The 17,211-nt window shown below is 55.3% G+C and overlaps 2 protein-coding genes across 6 annotated transcripts in view; one reads left to right on the top strand and one right to left on the bottom strand.

Annotated features, from left to right (window-relative positions):
• Positions 1-17,211, top strand: part of DNAJC5 (DnaJ heat shock protein family (Hsp40) member C5) — a 222,650-nt gene that overhangs the window by 6,370 nt on the left and 199,069 nt on the right. The gene's annotated exons all lie outside the window — the stretch shown is intronic.
• Positions 47-17,211, bottom strand: part of ZBTB46 (zinc finger and BTB domain containing 46) — a 96,371-nt gene continuing 79,206 nt past the window's right edge. For all 5 annotated transcript variants that reach the window (XM_028828738.2, XM_028828740.2, XM_028828741.2 and 2 more), the window contains exons 4-5: positions 8,439-8,614; positions 47-2,795 (exon numbers count right to left, since the gene is read on the bottom strand). In XM_028828738.2, the coding sequence (XP_028684571.1) occupies positions 2,424-2,795; positions 8,439-8,614 (548 nt within the window). In that variant the 3' untranslated portion in view covers positions 47-2,423. The remainder of the gene's footprint in view (positions 2,796-8,438; positions 8,615-17,211) is intronic.

Genomic DNA, 17,211 nt, shown 5'->3' on the forward strand with positions numbered 1-17,211 from the left:
ACAAACACACAAACAAAAATACAAAATGTGAAATGTAATCTACACATTTTTCCTCTTCATAAAAAAATATTTATTAGTTTGAACATCGATTTAAAAAAAAATCAGTCACGTAAAAAAAAACCCTTCATGACATGTCTTTTCCCTCCACGCCTCCTGAGAGATGGACGTGTGCACCTGGGCCTCGGAAATCCCACACCCTTCAGTCGGCAAACTGCGAACAAGAACAAGAAATCTGCCGCGCAGCAAACACTTGGGGAGGTCAGTGGGACAGTGTTGGTTTTAGGGAAGAAAATGCCCCTGTAGCTCCGACAGGGAACCCCGAAACGGTCAGCAAAGGCTGCACGGAGTGAGCCGGCCAGACGGAGCAGGACATCCTGAGTGTGGAGGGGGAGGCGGGCCCGGGTCCTGGCAGGGTGGCCTGAGAGCAGGGGACTGGTACAAAACCCAGAGACATCTGTGGGTAGCAAAGGTCTGGTTTCCAAATGCATTTTATAAGAAAGTCAGTGTGTTTAGAAAAAGGGTTTAAAAACCAGGGGAAGGTACAAAGTTCTAAGAATTCTCAAAGAGGCCGGGGCGGGGTTGGCCTGGGGTGAGGGCGGAGGGCTCCGTGGGAGCTCCGTGGTGGCCGTGCTGTCCCCCGGAGGACTCGTGCCAGAGCTGCCCGCCTTGCTCGGTATGAGTGGGCAGGGCAAGCGCTGGCTCCTATCCCCACACTCCGTGTGCAGAAAAATCTTGGCCTCTTTCTCCAGCTTAGAGGAGCCACAGCCTCTGAGCTGAGGCGTGTGTGTGATGACAGCTCCAGCCAGGGCGCCCTGTCATTGGTAGAACTGGGGGCCGATGTCAAAAAAACAAAAGCCATGACTCCTGCGCTGTACCTGGAGTCCTCCATACACTCCTCCACAGGACCCCTGGCCAGCCCAGCCCAGCCCTCCCCGAGCAGCAGCGGTCAGGGAAGCTGGTGCTTTACCTGACAATGTGGGTAAAAGCCTGGTATACAGGCTAGAAAAAGAGACAGTAAAACCTCTTTCCACGCAGCCCTGAAGCTCAGCACTCCAGGGGGTCTTCACACGGGCAGGTCCTGGAGGGAAGGAGGAGGCCACCGCGCCCACCTCCCATCCGAAGGCACAGCACCGCAGTGGTGGCCTGTGCCAGAGGAGGGGGTGAGGGATGGAACGTCCTGGTGGTGAGGGCTGTCACAGGCAGCCTGAACGAGAAGACAGGATGCGGCAACTGTCCTGAGGCTGTGAGTCTGGGCGGTCTGCCTCCAGGACCGCCAAAGCCAGGCAGTGCACCACGGCGCACACCGTGGGACCCTTGCTTTTCACTCAGGAAAAGAAAGAACATGTGAGCGCGTTTGAAAACACAGCAAGAGGACTTGACCACAAGCTAAAGGAAAAACAACCCTATATAGTTTCATCAAGTGAGAAAAATAATGCCAAACAAAATAATTTTATGTAACTACCTGGATATGTCTCTGACTACTTAAAAATTTGGTTACCCACGCGGGGAGGTGTAAGCAGCACACTGCAGTTAGGAACACCGCCTCCCGTGTTAGCAGCAAAGGCAGGAGCCCAGCTCCAGCCCGTCCAGGAGGGGTCAGCAGGAGCGGCCGGGCTGGGCCATGGGCAGAACAGGACGGGCAGAGCCCAGGGTGGACACAGCAGCCCAAGGCTCTCCAAGGAAGTGCACATGACTGAGCGAAGGCCCTTGCAGAGGGAACCTGGTGTAGCCTGAAGTTGGGGGGGCACAGGGCTGAGGGTCCCCTCCTGGAAGGAGCCCACAGGGCTGTGTCCACCTAAGATAGCACCTGGAGCCCTCGGCCTCCAGCAGGGTTCTGCAGCTGTGTTGTGTGTTAAGCACCAAAGCCCAGAGGTAAGAGGGTGGCAGGGCTCTCTGTGCACTGCACCTGGATTCTACAGGCTGCCATGGGCCACGGCTGCAGCCACAGGCAGTGACCTGGCTGCTAGGGGAGGGGAGGGCGGGCTCCAGCCGGGCTGACCGGGTGTCTGCAAAACTCTGCACCTGCTCAGGCCAGGGGCCTCTGGGCTGAACATACCACCCCACCCAGTGCCCACTGGACCCGGCCACAGGGCCGTCACGTGTCCAAGCCAGGCTGGCTGTCACAGGGGCCACTCACACACCCGCACGACCTGCTGGGGACTTAGGACCGTGCTCTCCCTTCACTCAAACCCGCCCTGTGACCTCCCCCAACTCACTTCATGTCTGGTCCCAGAGCACCCCTTGCTGGGGTCTCACCTGCTTCTTGGCCCACAGGGCTGGTTTCCGTGGGGGGTGGGTTCGGGGGAAGCAGAGGAGGGGCCGCGAGGGGGATGAGCGTGGCCCTGGCCCCGCAGTGGAGACCCACCGGACACACACACAGGTGGACGAAGCGAGGCAGCCACCAACCCTGCCGGTGGGCGGGTCTAGGAGAGCCAGGCAAAGTCCTTGTCGGGGCCCCCCGGTGGGCTGCGCGGCCGCGGCGAGTCTTCCTCCTCCTTGTCGTCCGCCAACAGCGCATCCTCGGGGGCCAGGCCCTCGTCGTCCTCGCCCAGCTCCTCCGCCTCCCCTCGTGGGTCATCGGGGTCCTCCAGATAGGGCCCATCACCTGGGAACAGCGCCTCCGGAGAGCCCTCGCCGCCTCCGCCGCCGTGGTCCAGGGGCCCGGCCATGCCGCGGCCGGCACAGTCGGCACACACACCGTGGCGCCGGGAGCCGTGCCTGATGCCCACGCTGGCGGCAGACATGAAGACGCGGCTGCACACCTTGCATACGTACTTCTTGTCCTTGCTGTGGACCTGCGGGGGCAGGACAGGGGGTGAGTAGGGCCCGGTGGAGGTGGAGAGGGCGGGGCAGGGGGTGAGCAGGGCCCGGTGGAGGTGGGGAGGCGGGGCAGGGGGTGAGCAGGGCCCGGTGGAGATGGGGAGGCGGGGCAGGGGGTGAGCAGGGCCCGGTGGAGGTGGAGAGGGCGGGGCAGGGGGTGAGCAGGGCCCGGTGGAGATGGGGAGGCGGGGCAGGGGGTGAGCAGGGCCTGGTGGAGGTGGGGGGAGCAGGGCAGGGGGTGAGCAGGGCCTGGTTGGGGTTGGGGGGCACAGCCTCCCAGGCCCTCAGAGCATCTGCATAGGCAGAGGCTCCTGGTGGGGGATTGTGGGGGAGGCGCACAGAGACAGGAGTGCTCAGACCCTGACCCCAGCTCCTGTCAGAGCCACACCAACGCAGCCCTGCCCCAAGGGGACGCTGGCACGAGGGCGGCGGTGCCCCTCCCCTGCAAGCCCAGCCCCTAGGTGGGCCAGTCTGAGTGTCCACACTGTGTGTCCAAGCACCCTCACCAGACACCCTCTGGGTTGACACACTTCTCACAGGGGTCACACCATGCCCTCTGCCTAAAAGCCCGGCTTCCTCCAAACCTCCCTTCAGTACAGGCTGAGGGCCCCGCATTGGACTGGAGCTCACAGAGCTCCTCCTGTACCCAGCCATGGCCGTACGCCCTGTACAGGGACGGGCTGGGGTTGGGGCTGCCAGCTGGGCAGGTGGGCCCACACCTCAGCCTGACCCCCTCAGCCCCTGACCGTGACTCCAGGAACGTGAAAAGGAGGCAACTCCCCCACTCTCAGGTTGTTTCAAGGTCAACTAGACAGGCGAGAAGAGAGATGAGCCTTTACGGTCCGAGGAGGGGTGTGGCTGCCAGGGAGGGCAGCCATGCGGTGCCCTGTGCTGGGCCCGGCAGGGAGACGGGGCAGCACCCTGAGGAGGCCCATGTGGCAGGACATGAGGTGCTGGGCTCCTGGAGGGTCTCAGCACCAGCCTGGAGGCCCGAGGGAACTACCACACGCTCTGGGGACATGTGGCCACAGGGGGGCTTCTGCTGAGGGTGGGCGGGGACACCCGTGCTGGGCAGAACAGGACCTCAGAAAGACATGGCTGGGGACGGGGAGGGGCGGCCCACGTACCCACTCACAGCACAGGCACCCTCGGCCAGGCCAACTCGAAGAGGCCTTGGGGGACTGGCCCTGATGCCTCACAGTACAGTCCCCGTCCCTGCCCTCCAAGGACGGAGGCGGCAGGACCCACAGAGGACCCCGATAGCAACCCCTGGCCAAGTCCACACGAGGGGCTTCTCTGAGGTGGGCCGGCCTCAGGTCAATCCTCCAGGCTGAGCATGGCACTGATCCCAGGCCCCCCTCGGCTCCTCCCTCCATCCGCAGGGCTGTCTCCTGGGTCTTGCAGCGCCTCTGAAGCTGCATGGAGAACTGAGGCTGGGATGTGCTTGTGACTTTAGCTCTCCTTAAACCATTCCAAACTCGTCAGTTTTCTCCCATGAGCAAGTACATATATAATCAATGTGTGTCATGGTGAAAGAGGGTCCCTCTACACTTGTAAGATCTGTGACAGGCAGGTACCACAGTTACCACCTCCCCATCCTGGGGCTGGGCCCTGGCCCTTATACGTTTCCTGTCACCGGTCTCAGCATCCTGAATCCATAGGCCCACAGGCCACCCAGCACGGCCTGACCTCCCCTTTCTCTAGACCCACCTCCGTAACTTCCACAAAACCGGGAACCATAAAGACCTCACTTCTCAAATGTTTGCTGCCAGAGCAACTGTGTGAGCTCTAAGCATGGCCTGGGATGGGGGCTGCACAGGGATGTGACACCTTCGGGGGCAGCTGGTGGCCTTCAGGCCAGGGCAGCACCACACAGCCTACCTCCGATGCACAAAGACGTTAATTCTAGAAACAGAGCCTCAGACAAGTTGGTGCCAGGACTGCTCCTTTGGGCTTTTTGTTTTGCTGCATTTTAAACCAAGGACTTCCAGAACAAAAATTCAAGACAAGCCACAGTAGAAACTTCCCAACAGGGCAACCTGGTGCACAGGGGCCCAGGAAGGGTTGGATCAGGGCCAGTGTACCCACCAAGGCCCCTCGAGGCTTGGGCTCCCATGTGTGCAGGGGCCAGGGCACCTGAGGAGGCAGCAGGGACAGCCTGGGGTGGCACAGGGACCTTGTGGCCAGGGCTGGATGGCTGGGCACTCGTCGAAATGGGCATATGCCCTGGAAAGAAGCAAGAAGGAAGATGGGGCATGTTGGCAGCCCGCCCGGGCCCTGGGGCACTATGGCTGCAAGAGGACAGCTGGCCCACCCTCCAAATGTGGCCCTGCCAAGGTGTGGGGGATCCGGCCCCAGCACTGGTGCTCCTCCTGGAGCGGGTGGAGGGGCCACGCAGGCCAGGGAAGGGCTGACAGTGCCATCGTGAAAGTGGAGGCTGGACCAGCTGGAGTCTCCATGCTCTCAGGTCCAGGACCCCAGAGAAGGCCACACGCAGATTCTCTTCAGAAAAAGTCAAGCCCCCATATGCTTGTTTCTGTTCTTCTTTAGAGACAGGGTCTCACTCTGTTGCCCAGGCTGGAGTGCAGTGGTGCAATCACAGCTCACTGCAGCCTCAGTCTCATTGGGCTCAGGGAATCGTCCTGCCTCAGCCTCTCAAGTAGCCAGGACCATAAGTGTGTGCCACACTTGGCTAATTTTTGTTTTGTTTTGTTTTTTTGTAGAGACAGTCTCGCTATTTTGCGCAGGCTGTTCTCGAACTCCTGGCCTCAAGCTATCCTCCTGCCCCAGCCTCCCGAAGTGCTAGGATTACAGGCATGTACCACCACACTTGGCTTTCCATATGTTTCCAGGGAATTATGATCCCCTGAAGTCCAATCATGAAACCCCAGGATAAAAATCCCAGCCCTGGTTGGACACAGTGGCTCATACCTGTAATCCCAGCACTTTGAGAAGCAGAGGCAGGTGGCTCACTTGAGGCCAGTAGTTTGGGACTAGCCTGGGCAGCATAGCAAAATCCCATCACCACAAAACGCAAAAATCAGCTGGGCACGGTGGTGCATACCTGTAGTCCCAGCTACTTGGGAGGCTGAGGTGGGAGGATCGCTTGAGCCCGGGAGGTCAAAGTTGTAGCGAGCTGTCATCGTGCCACTGCACTGCAGCCTAGGCAACACAATGAAACCCTGTCTCCAAAAAACAAAATCAAAAACAAAAACCCTAACCCTACCCAACGAGAAGGAACAGGCAGCCACACTGAACCTCAAACAGGATCAAGACGCTTACTGAGAGGTTAATATGGATTTGCTAAAAAAGATGTTGCAATCCATGTTGTTAAAACGTGTTAGCACCTATCAGTTTAAAAAACAAGATGTGGCCGGGCGCGGTGGCTCAAGCCTGTAATCCCAGCACTTTGGGAGGCCGAGATGGGCGGATCAGAGGTCAGGAGATCGAGACCATCCTGGCAAACACGATGAAACCCTGTCTCTACTAAAAAACACGAAAAAACTAGCCGGGCGAGGTGGCGGGCGCCTGTGGTCCCAGCTACTTGGGAGACTGAGGCAGGAGAATGGCATAAACCCAGGAGGCAGAGCTTGCAGTGAGCTGAGATCCGGCCACTGCACTCCAGCCTGGGCGACAGAGCGAGACTCCGTCTCAAAAAAAAAAAAAAAAAAAGATGCGCTTTTCTCTGAATAGGAAACATGTTGGCATGGTGCAGCTACCTACCCCGCTTTTTATAAGTGGTTTGTAAGATGAGCCCTGTGGCCTGTGTGAGCAGAAGCACATCCACAGCTACGGAAAACAAGACCGGGGCCTCTGTGACTCCACGTGGATATGGCTCTGCTTCTGACCTTGCAGACCTGCCCTCTTGTGGTCTAGGGTCCCCTCTCAGGACTGTTCCTTCTCTACTGTCCTCCACCTCGCAAAGGCAAGTGTGGCGGCATCAGGGAAGGCCAGAGCCCAGCACTAAGCCCAGCTCCACATCCACTTCAGGACACATCCCAGGTGGCATCCGAGGGCCTGGAGTGGCCCTTCACCCACAGCTGGCCAGGCAGACACGGGCAGACCAGGTCCCTGGCGCCACTCTAGCTCTGCAGCTTGACCTCAGGGAGCTCCCACAGGGGTCTTTACCCCAAATGAGTATCCACCACTGCGCTGGAAAAGCAGAAACCAACAGAACCTGACCCCTGGTGCTCGGCCCTGCCCCCTGGTGGGTCTCCCCATACAGCCCTGCCCCCCAACCGTGGGTATCCCCATAAGGCCCCACCCCCAGGTGGGTCTCCCCATACAGCCCCGCCCCCGGGTGGATCTCCCCATAAGGCCCCGCCCCCGGGTGGGTCTCCCCATAAGGCCCCGCCCCCAGGTGGGTCTCCCCATAAAGCCCCGCCCCCAGGTGGGTTTCCCCATAAGGCCCCGCCCCCGAGTGGGTTTCCCCATAAGGCCCCGCCCCCGGGTGGGTCTCCCCATAAGGCCCCGCCCCCGGGTGGGTTTCCCCATAAGGCCCCGCCCCCGAGTGGGTTTCCCCATAAGGCCCCGCCCCCGGGTGGGTTTCCCCATAAGGCCCCGCCCCCGGGTGGGTCTCCCCATAAGGCCCCGCCCCCGGGTGGGTCTCCCCATAAAGCCCCGCCCCCAGGTGGGTCTCCCCATAAAGCCCCGCCCCCAGGTGGGTTTCCCCATAAAGCCCCGCCCCCAGGTGGGTTTCTCCATAAGGCCCCGCCCCCAGGTGGGTCTCCCCATAAAGCCCCGCCCCCAGGTGGGTTTCCCCATAAGGCCCCGCCCCTGGTGGGTCTCCCCGTGGAGCTCTTCTCCTGCAGGTCCCACTCTGGAACCTACTGACTCTCCTGCGATTCCTAAACTGGCGGCGGTGCTCCCGCGCCTCTCCCGCCCCGACAGCGGACCCACCTCAGCCCGGAGCCCGGGGCCGCCTCCACTGACTCTCCTCACACAGCTGCGCGCCGCGAGCCCCCCCTGCACCCTGCGCCTCGGGGCGGGCGTCCCAGGACTCCCTGAACCCTTGGGGCTGCCCCTGCTCTGGGCTGCCTGTGCCCCGCGCGCCTCACTGGGTCATCTCACCCACCTGAGATGCCCTCGTCAGGCCTTTTTTGGCAAATCTACCTCCCTGTTCCCAGCCTGCCTTTTTCTACTATTTCCTCCCCAAGCAAATCCATCCACTCCACACCTGCTACCTGACAACGACCTGCCGGTTCTGAGCTCCAGGATGGGCACAGTGGGCGCAGACAGGTCGGCAGGCACCAGGACAGGGTTTCTCGTCCCGAGGCAGAGCGGGGGCGGGGGACACAGAGGTGGCTGAGGGTTGGGGGCTCCAAGCAGAGCGAGCTGAGCTTGCTGAGGCCTGGCTGCCTTGGGGGCCAGTAGGTGGGCAGGGCGGGCAGAAGCCTTGGCAGGGGCCATGTGGCCCACCCACGCCCAGGAGGCCAGGGCGGAGCAGGCAGGGGCCATGTGCTAACCGGGGCGGCTCTCCCTGCCCTGCTGTCTTCCCCGCGCCGCGCAGAGAGGACCCGGTCTGGGGTCCGGGGCGGTCTGCACCTCCATTGGGACCCGCCTGCCCAGACATCGTGGCCACACACAGCGCGCGGTGCGCAGACCCTCCCCGCACTCACCAGTGTGTGCCGCTTCATGTGCTCGCGCCGCGTGAACTTCTTCCCGCAGATCTCGCAGGGGTAGGGACGCTCTCCCGTGTGCGAGCGCATGTGACGCTTGAGGATGCACTGGTGCATGGCCGAGAAGCTGCAGTACGGGCACTTGAACTTCTTCCTGATCACCGTGAACTCATTCACTGAAAGAGAGGGACCCCCGAGGCGTCAGCAGGGCCTGGGATGTGCCACCCCGCGGCCCACAGACCACGGCTGCACCGCGCAGCCCAGCAGCCAGGACGGGCTGTCTCCCACCGTGACCCACTGGGGGCTGGTCAGCACTGGGGTCACCACTGGGGGCTGAGCAGGCCAGGCTCCCCCACCATCTGCATAGACTGTCCTGCCCACTGTCTGGCAGGGACGGTGACAGCAAGGCTGAGCCCCAGGGAGCTCAGGAGCCCCAGCTCTCAGGAGATGTTTCCATCAGGGAACATTCCAAGGGGCCATCGCTCCAATGACGACAGACCAAGAGCCCTCAGGCCAAAGGCAGGAGGCAAGGGGTAAGAACGGCCAATGTCAAACACAGTGCCCAGTCCCTGCAGGACCCTCCTTCCAGCCCTCAGACCCCACTGAGCATCCGTGGGTAGCAGGCCCTGGGCGTGGTGTCAGATCAGACGCCTCCCTAGAGGCAGATAAGAAACAAACACTGCAGAGTAACACGGGTCCAGAAGTGTGCAGGGAAAATGGGAGACATGGGTGCAACTCAAAGCCCTGGGCTCTAATTGCTGGATGCGAGAGAAGCAGCCAGACCCCTTTAATCAAGTTGTGTTCCCCCAAACCTGAGAACCAACATCACTCAGCAGCAGGAACTCCACACCACCATCTCCACGGTGCGTGCTCTGGGGCCAGCCTCAAAAACCTGGGGGGCCCCAGCACCCCCAATGCCGTTATGCTACTCAGGCCCAGATACAGGCACGTCAGACTTGGGCATGGGCCACCGAGAGAGCCCGGAGCAGCCTCGTCCACGGGACCCTCCAGGAGACTCCCCCTGAAGCCCGGTGTACGCACCTGCCAAGGGCTGCTCACCCTGGGGTTACGATGTACTTACTGCTGTGCTGGACATCTTCCCCTCCACATACTGTGACCACCTTTCAATGCCAGGATTTTTAACTACACAGCTTTTGGATGTTTGAACACCGTAATTTATTAAACAGGCACTACTGCTGAACACTTGTTTCTGTGTTTTCACCCTTGTGGACACTTCAGTGAGGCTCCTACAGATGGGTCTCTGCAGCCTTCTGCCACTTCCTGAAGATAAATTCTGACAACTGGGATAAGCACCTGCCCTCCTGACCAGCAGTCCCCACTTGCCGGGCAGGGAGGGTCTACTGTGGTTCTGGGGGCACCAGGCACACCCCCATGACAAGGATATCTCAAAAGGCAGCTCTAACAGGAAACTCAGCATCTGCCAGGAGTGCCCATTTTGTGAAATGAGCATGTCTGTGTAGCCAAGACAGAAAAACCAAGAGGCCTAGCCTGGCACGGCACCACCTCTGACCAGCTGGCCACATTCGGACACGCACATCCCCGCCACACATCACTTGAGCGGCTCATGAGCAGGAAAACGCAAGCTCCTCCTGGCCTGTCCTCTCCCAGCCACACTGTGCCCCGGGCTCTCCTCCGTGAGTCAGGTAACAGGAGACTTCTCTTTCCCACCACACCGTCCCCCAGGCCACCCTTCTCACCCTGACAGCGCCTGGTTCCCACATCATCACACCCAACAGAGCAAACGCTCCACACATTCTAGACTGCAAAAGGAGAGCAAGGAAATGAGTTTTTCGGTTATTTTATTTAAACCAGCTTGTTTGTTTTTTTAAAAAAAACAAGATGAGGTTTCGCCATGTTGCCCAGGCTGGTCTTGAACTCCTGGGCTCAAGTGTTCCTCCCACCTTGGCCTCCAAAAGTGATGGGATTATAGGCGTGAGCCACCCTGCCTGGCCCAAAACAACTTTTTTGTATTTTTTTTTTTTTGAGACGGAGTCTTGCTCTGTCGCCCAGGCTGGAGTGCAGTGGTGCGATCTCGGCTCACTACAAGCTCCACCTCCCGGGTTCACATCATTCTCCTGCCTCAGCCTCCTGAGTAGCTGGGACTACAGGCGCCCGCCACCATACCCGGCTAATTTTTTGTATTTTTTTTTTTTTTTTTTTTTTTTGAGACGGAGTCTCTGCCGCCCGGGCTGGAGTGCAGTGGCCGGATCTCAGCTCACTGCAAGCTCCGCCTCCCAGGTTCACGCCATTCTCCTGCCTCAGCCTCCCGAGTAGCTGGGACTACAGGCGCCCACCACCTCGCCCGGCTAGTTTTTTGTGTTTTTTAGTAGAGACGGGGTTTCACCGTGTCAGCCAGGATGGTCTCGATCTCCTGACCTTGTGATCCGCCCGTCTCGGCCTCCCAAAGTGCTGGGATTACAGGCTTGAGCCACCGCGCCCGGCCAATTTTTTGTATTTTTAGTAGAGACGGGGTTTCACAGTGTTAGCCAGGATAGTCTCGATCTCCTGACCTCGTTATCCACCTGCCTCGGCCTCTCAAAGTGCTGGGATTACAGGCGTGAGCCACCTGCCCAAAACAACTCTTTTGAGAATATATTCTTTCATGGTTTCTATTCTTCCTATACAAACATGAAAATTAAAATTTTGAATTATCACATATTTTAGCCATTTTTATTTAATTCATACCTACATGTTAAATATTTATCTCTGTATAGAAACCCTGTATTTTTTTCCCTAGAAAAACAACTTAGAATGGACATGAGCAGGACTCAGTGTTAATGACCCCATCAGAATAAACGCCATGGGCCCAGGGCAGAGCCGCAGCTGTGGATGGTCCCCTTACACCCTGCATTTTCTGACGCTGCCTGTGACGCACTTCAGTTTTTTCTTACTGCTCTATTTTCCTGTCACTGCCATAACAAAGAACCAAAGTGCGAGGCTCAGAACAACCTGGTCCACTCTCTTGCAGCTCTGGAGGCCACAGGTCGGAGGTCAAGGCATCAGCATGGCCTGGCTCTCTCCAGGGGCTCCAGGGAGGGTCCCTCCAGCCTCTTCTGCTCCTGGTGGCTCCAGCTGTCCCTTGGCTTGTGGCCGCATTGCTCCAGTCTCTGCCACCATCTGTGTGGCCTTCTCTGTGTCTGTGTCTCTTCCTCGTCTGCCTCTTAGAAGGACACGTGTGATTGGACTTAGGACCCATCTGGACAATGCAGGAGGACCTCATTTGGAGATCCTTCATCGCATCTGCAAGACCCTTTTTCCAAAGGGTCACATCCACAGCTCTGAGGATCAGGACGGAGACCTATGTTTGGGGCGGGTGTTTGCTGCTCAACCCACTACATTTGACTGCCAGTACCGTGATCGTTGAGTGAATTTCACTGGCTGTCATTACTAAAATAATTTCTAACTGGAAACAACACCTTCCATGATTTATTTGTGATTTATAGTCTATATATCTTAGGAAAAATTAACATCACATAGTTTCATTCTCATAAACACTAGGAAGGCCTTAAAGTCCATTTGGTAACAGTAATTAAATAAAAAAGCATAAAGGGCTGGGTGCGGTGGCTCACGCCTGTAATCCCAGCACTTTGGGAGACCAAGGTGGGCAGATCACGAGGTCAGGAGATCGAGACCATCCTGGCTAATATGGAGAAACCCTGTCTCTACTAAAAATACAAAAAACTAGCCAGGCGTAGTGGTGGGCGCCTGTAGTCCCAGCTACTTGGGAGGCTGAGGCAGGAGAATGGCGTGAACCCAGGAGGCGGAGGTTGCAGTGAGCCGAGATCGTGCCACTGCACTCCAGCCTGGGCAACAGAGCGAGACTCCATCTCAAAAAAAAAAAAAAAAAAAAAAAGCATAAAGATCATTACATGGAAACAGGCAATCTCGCAATCTGTCCTAAAAACGGAACCCTTTGCCAGGAATCAGGTGTTCTTGCAAGGAAAAGGCCAACATCCAAAAGAATAACTGCAAAGCAGTGCTATCAAAGCTGGCGTGAACCCCCTAAAATAGGACATTCAGTGACATCCGGCTGCAACGGTACAGAATTGCATCTGCGAAAACACTGCAGTCATTCATGCTGGACTGGAGCCGCCCTCCCCTAAGCTCAAGGAAGAGTGGAGGTCTCTGGCCTCCCTGCACCATGCCAAGTCGGCTGCATGGCCACCTGCCCTTGGCCCTTCCTCTGTCCCCTCACAGCACGCTTCCACTGCAGGAGAATCAGACCTGTCCTAAATAGCCACTGTACCAGGAAACATTCCAGAACCTTTTCATGATAGTGTCAAAGACTGCAAGAAACCAGCCATGAACCAAACGGACTGGCAGTTGGCTTCCAGCAGGCAGATAGGGGACAAGGCATTTTTGGAGGGGTCAAGTTTGCTGCTTCCTGAGTCTTCATCACAATATCATCTGGATATTGAATTGGTATGGATATAACTTTCAAAAGACTGCACTTCAAGTGCATTTCAGAAAAGGATCCAAACATCAACTGTACTGTTTTTTTGTTTACAAATGTATCAGGCTGTCACTTACTCTGTGTTAGAATGTGACAAAACTGTGGTATGTCCAGATTATTTTCAAAAACGTTTTAAGCCTTATGTAAAGTGCAAATACGTATACAGCTCAATAAACTTTACGTACGTACATCCCACATCGCCACTCAAACAGTCATTGCGTGTTCCCAGCACCCTCGAATGAGCCTTTGGCCCTCCCCTAGTTATAACTCCCAGAGACCACGCTCTGCCCTCAATCACCACACGTTTTATTGCTCTAGGGCTTCGTATATGTGGGATCCTATGCTCGTGTTTGGCTTTCTTCACTAGACATGGCCTGCACTGCTGCCTGGAGGAGGATTTGGTCTTTGTTGTGCATAGTACTCCATGGTACCACTAAGCCACATGTCCATCCTGCAGGTTCCAGTTTGGACCTGTTGAACAGTGGTGATCTGATGGCTCTTACATGTGTCTTTCGGTGACTTAAGTTCTCATTTCTGTTGGGCATGCCCTGGGGGAGGCTTCTGATTTTGGTGACTTAAGTTCTCATTTCTGTTGGGCATGCCCTGAGGGGGGCTTCTGGACCACAGGGTGTTCACCTGCTTGGCTTCAGCAGATATCGCCAATTTTCCAAAGATTTATGATTCCTCTCAAATTAATTTTTGTGCTTGGTCAGAATTAGGGGTCAAGATTCACTTTTTTGGGGAAGGGGAATGGAGTCTCGCTCTGTCACCCAGGCTGGAGTGCAGTGGTGTGATCTCAGCTTGCTGCAACATCCACCTCCTGGGTTCAAGCGATTCTCCTGCCTCAGCCTCCTGAGTAGCTGGGATTACAGGCACTCATCACTACACCAGGCTGATTTTTGTATTTTTAGTAGAGACTGGGTTTTGCCATGTTGGCCAGGCTGGTCTCAACCTCCTGACCTCAGGTGATCCACCCGCCTCGGCCTCCCAAAGTGCTGGGATTACAGGTGTGAACCACCGCGCCCGGCCATGACTGACTTTTTTCCTCCATGTAAATGTCCGGTCACTCAGCACCATATATTGAAAAGGCCATCTGTCTCTGAGTTGCAGAGGTGGCTTTGTAGTGCCTCACTGGCCGTGACGGCTTGTCTACCCTGCATCAACACCACAGCGTCTCCATGACTGCAGCACCGTAAGCCTTGATACCTGCATATATCAGTCCCCCAGCTTTCTCCTTCCTTCCCAAGATCACCTTAGCCATCTGTATGAACCCTGGCTTTTATTTCCTGGTTTCGGACACCCTGACATCAGGGGGTCTCAATGACCCTGGAGGAACTTCTCCTCCCAGTTCCCAGAGATAGCAATTGGATTCACCTTTGAGTGCACCTTTCATATGTAAGCCAACCCATCCAGAGCTCACACTCCCTCCACCTCCTCCACAGGTTCTCACACTACGGCCAGTATCCTCCTCCCCTAATCACCCCTGGGCCATACAACTAGACACAGCTCCTATGCCCCAGAGCCTGCTGAAATTATTCAAATCACACAATCCTAACCAGCTTACCCTGCCTTGCCCATTCCTCCCCACAGAAACCAAACAAGGCTCCAGCCTGCATCTCCCTCTCTCCCTCTGCCTCCTGACTGACCCTGGTGCTTCCCCATGTAGCTCTGTATGGGATGGTGGGCCTCCTCTTTCTAGAAATCGGTATAACAAACTTCTTCCCTTTATGAGTTATTTCTGTGTCTGTGTGTCCTACCATACCTGATTAACACAAATCCCCAGGTGTCCTTAGATCACTATCCTAGATCCTTTGCATCTCCAAATATTAGGAATTAGTCAATTTACTCACACACACACACACACATGCACACACACACACACCCCTCTGCTGGGATTTTAACAGGAATCGTGCTGACCCAACATATCAACTTAGGGAGATTCACATCTTAACAATTGTGAGTCTTCTTTTCCATGAACATAGTATATCCCTGCATTTATTAGCATTTTCTTTAATTTCTCCCAGCAATATTTTATAGTTTTCTGTGTAGCAGTCTTTGCATATTTTTTGTTTAATTTATTCCTAGGCATTTGATATCCTATAAAATGAAACTGTTATTTATAGAAATACAATTTACTTTTGGGCCGGGCGCGGTGGCTCAAGCCTGTAATCCCAGCACTTTGGGAGGCCGAGACGGGCGGATCACGAGGTCAGGAGATCGAGACCATCCCAGCCTACACGGTGAAACCCCGTCTCTACTAAAAAATACAAAAAAACTAGCCGGGCGAGGTGGCAGGCGCCTGTAGTCCCAGCTACTCGGGAGGCTGAGGCAGGAGAATGGCGTAAACCCAGGAGGCGGAGCTTGCAGTGAGCTGAGATCCGGTCACTGCACTCCAGCCTGGGCGACAGAGTGAGACTCCGTCTCAAAAAAAAAAAAAAAAAAAAAAAAAAAAAAAAGAAATACAATTTACTTTTGTATACAAAAGCCCACTTTGTATACTGGCTCTATATCCAATGTATTTGGTAAATTCTCCTGTTAAAAATCTAACAGTTTCTATATTCTTTTGAATGTTCTACATGCATAATCATGTCATCTACAAATAATGACACTTTTACTTATTCCTTTCCATTCATTTTTTTATTTTCTTTTTTTTGAGACAGAGTCTTGCTCTGTCACCCAGGCTGGAGTGCAGTGGCACGACCTCGGCTCACTGCAAGCTCTGCCTCCCGGGTTCACGCCATTCTCCTGCCTCAGCCTCCCAAGTAGCTGGGACTACAGGCGCCCGCCACCACGCCCGGCTAATTTTTTGTATTTTTAGTAGAGACGGGGTTTCACCGTAGTCTCGATCTCCTGACCTTGTGATCCGCCCGCCTGCGCCTCCCAAAGTGCTGGGATTACAGGTGTGAGCCACCGCGCCTGGCCATTTTTTTCTTTTCTTTTTTTCTTGAGATGGAGTCTCGCTCTGTCACCCAGGCTGGAGTGCAGTGGCCGGATCTCAGCTCACTGCAAGCTCCGCCTCCCGGGTTTACGCCATTCTCCTGCCTCAGCCTCCCGAGTAGCTGGGACTACAGGCGCCCGCCACCTCGCCCGGCTAGTTTTTTGTATTTTTTTTTTTAGTAGAGACGAGGTTTCACCGTGTTAACCAGGATGGTCTCGATCTTCTGACCTCGTGATCCGCCCGTCTCGGCCTCCCAAAGTGCTGGGATTACAGGCTTGAGCCACCGCGCCCGGCCTCTTTTTTTCTTTAGTAAAGACAGGGCCTTGCCATGTTTCCCAGGCTGGTCTTGAGCTCCTGGGCTCAAGAGACTCACCCACCTCGGCCTCCCAAAGTGCTGAGATTGCAGGCATGAGCCACAGGGCCTGGCCCCTTTTATTTATCACTGTATTGCACAGCTTGGGACAAGAGGTGGGACTTGGGAAGGAGGGGGGCAAGGGAGGTTCCTGACACACATTAGTAAGGCAGGAGCTCTCAAGTGCAGCGCTGCTCACACAACCCAGGCCGGGATCTCCAGCCAACTCTGAATATAAGTGGTAACGATGAGCATCTGTGTATCGTTCCCATGCTCAGAGGCTAAGTCACCATGATTTCATGATTAATCAGGAGGTTAACTTTTTTTTTTTTGTAGATACTTTTTGTCAGATTCAGAACATTTCTTTATACTCCAATTTGCTGATTTGTATCATGAAGGCTACTGAATTTTATCTAAAGTGTTTTCTGCATTTATTGAGGTGATATAGCAGGTTCTCTCCTTTATTCGGCTAATGTGGTGAATTGCACACGGTGATTCCACTCACTTAACCTTGAGTTCCCGGAATGAGCCTGCGGACCCTGTGGCACGGTTCTTCCTCTGTATCACTGGATTCGATTTGCTGGTATTGACTTTAATAGTTGTGTATCTCTGCTGAGTGATAATTTCCTTTCTTGTAATGCCGTATCAGGCTCTAGGATCAAGACTATGCCAGCTCAAATAGGCTGGAGACTGTTATTTTCTTCTAGTATTTGGAAGATATGTGTAATGTTGGCGTCATTTTCTTCCGTTAAAACTGGAAATAATTCACTAGTGAAGGCACTCACCCTGAAGCTTTCTCTGTGGGAAGGTTTTAAAGTTATTAATTCAATTTTCTCAGCAGATCATACAATTATTGAACTCTTCCTGTTTGCTTCAGTTTTGATAAATTCTGTTTTCCAGGAATTTTCCCATTTCCTCCAATTTGTCAAATATATTTGCATACAGTTGTGTATAATCGTCTTATCTATCCAGTATCTGTTGATCACTTTTCATAGGAGTTATATCAGTT

Source organism: Macaca mulatta, chromosome 10 (assembly GCF_049350105.2).
Source record: "Macaca mulatta isolate MMU2019108-1 chromosome 10, T2T-MMU8v2.0, whole genome shotgun sequence".
NCBI classification, from domain to species: Eukaryota; Metazoa; Chordata; class Mammalia; order Primates; family Cercopithecidae; genus Macaca; species Macaca mulatta.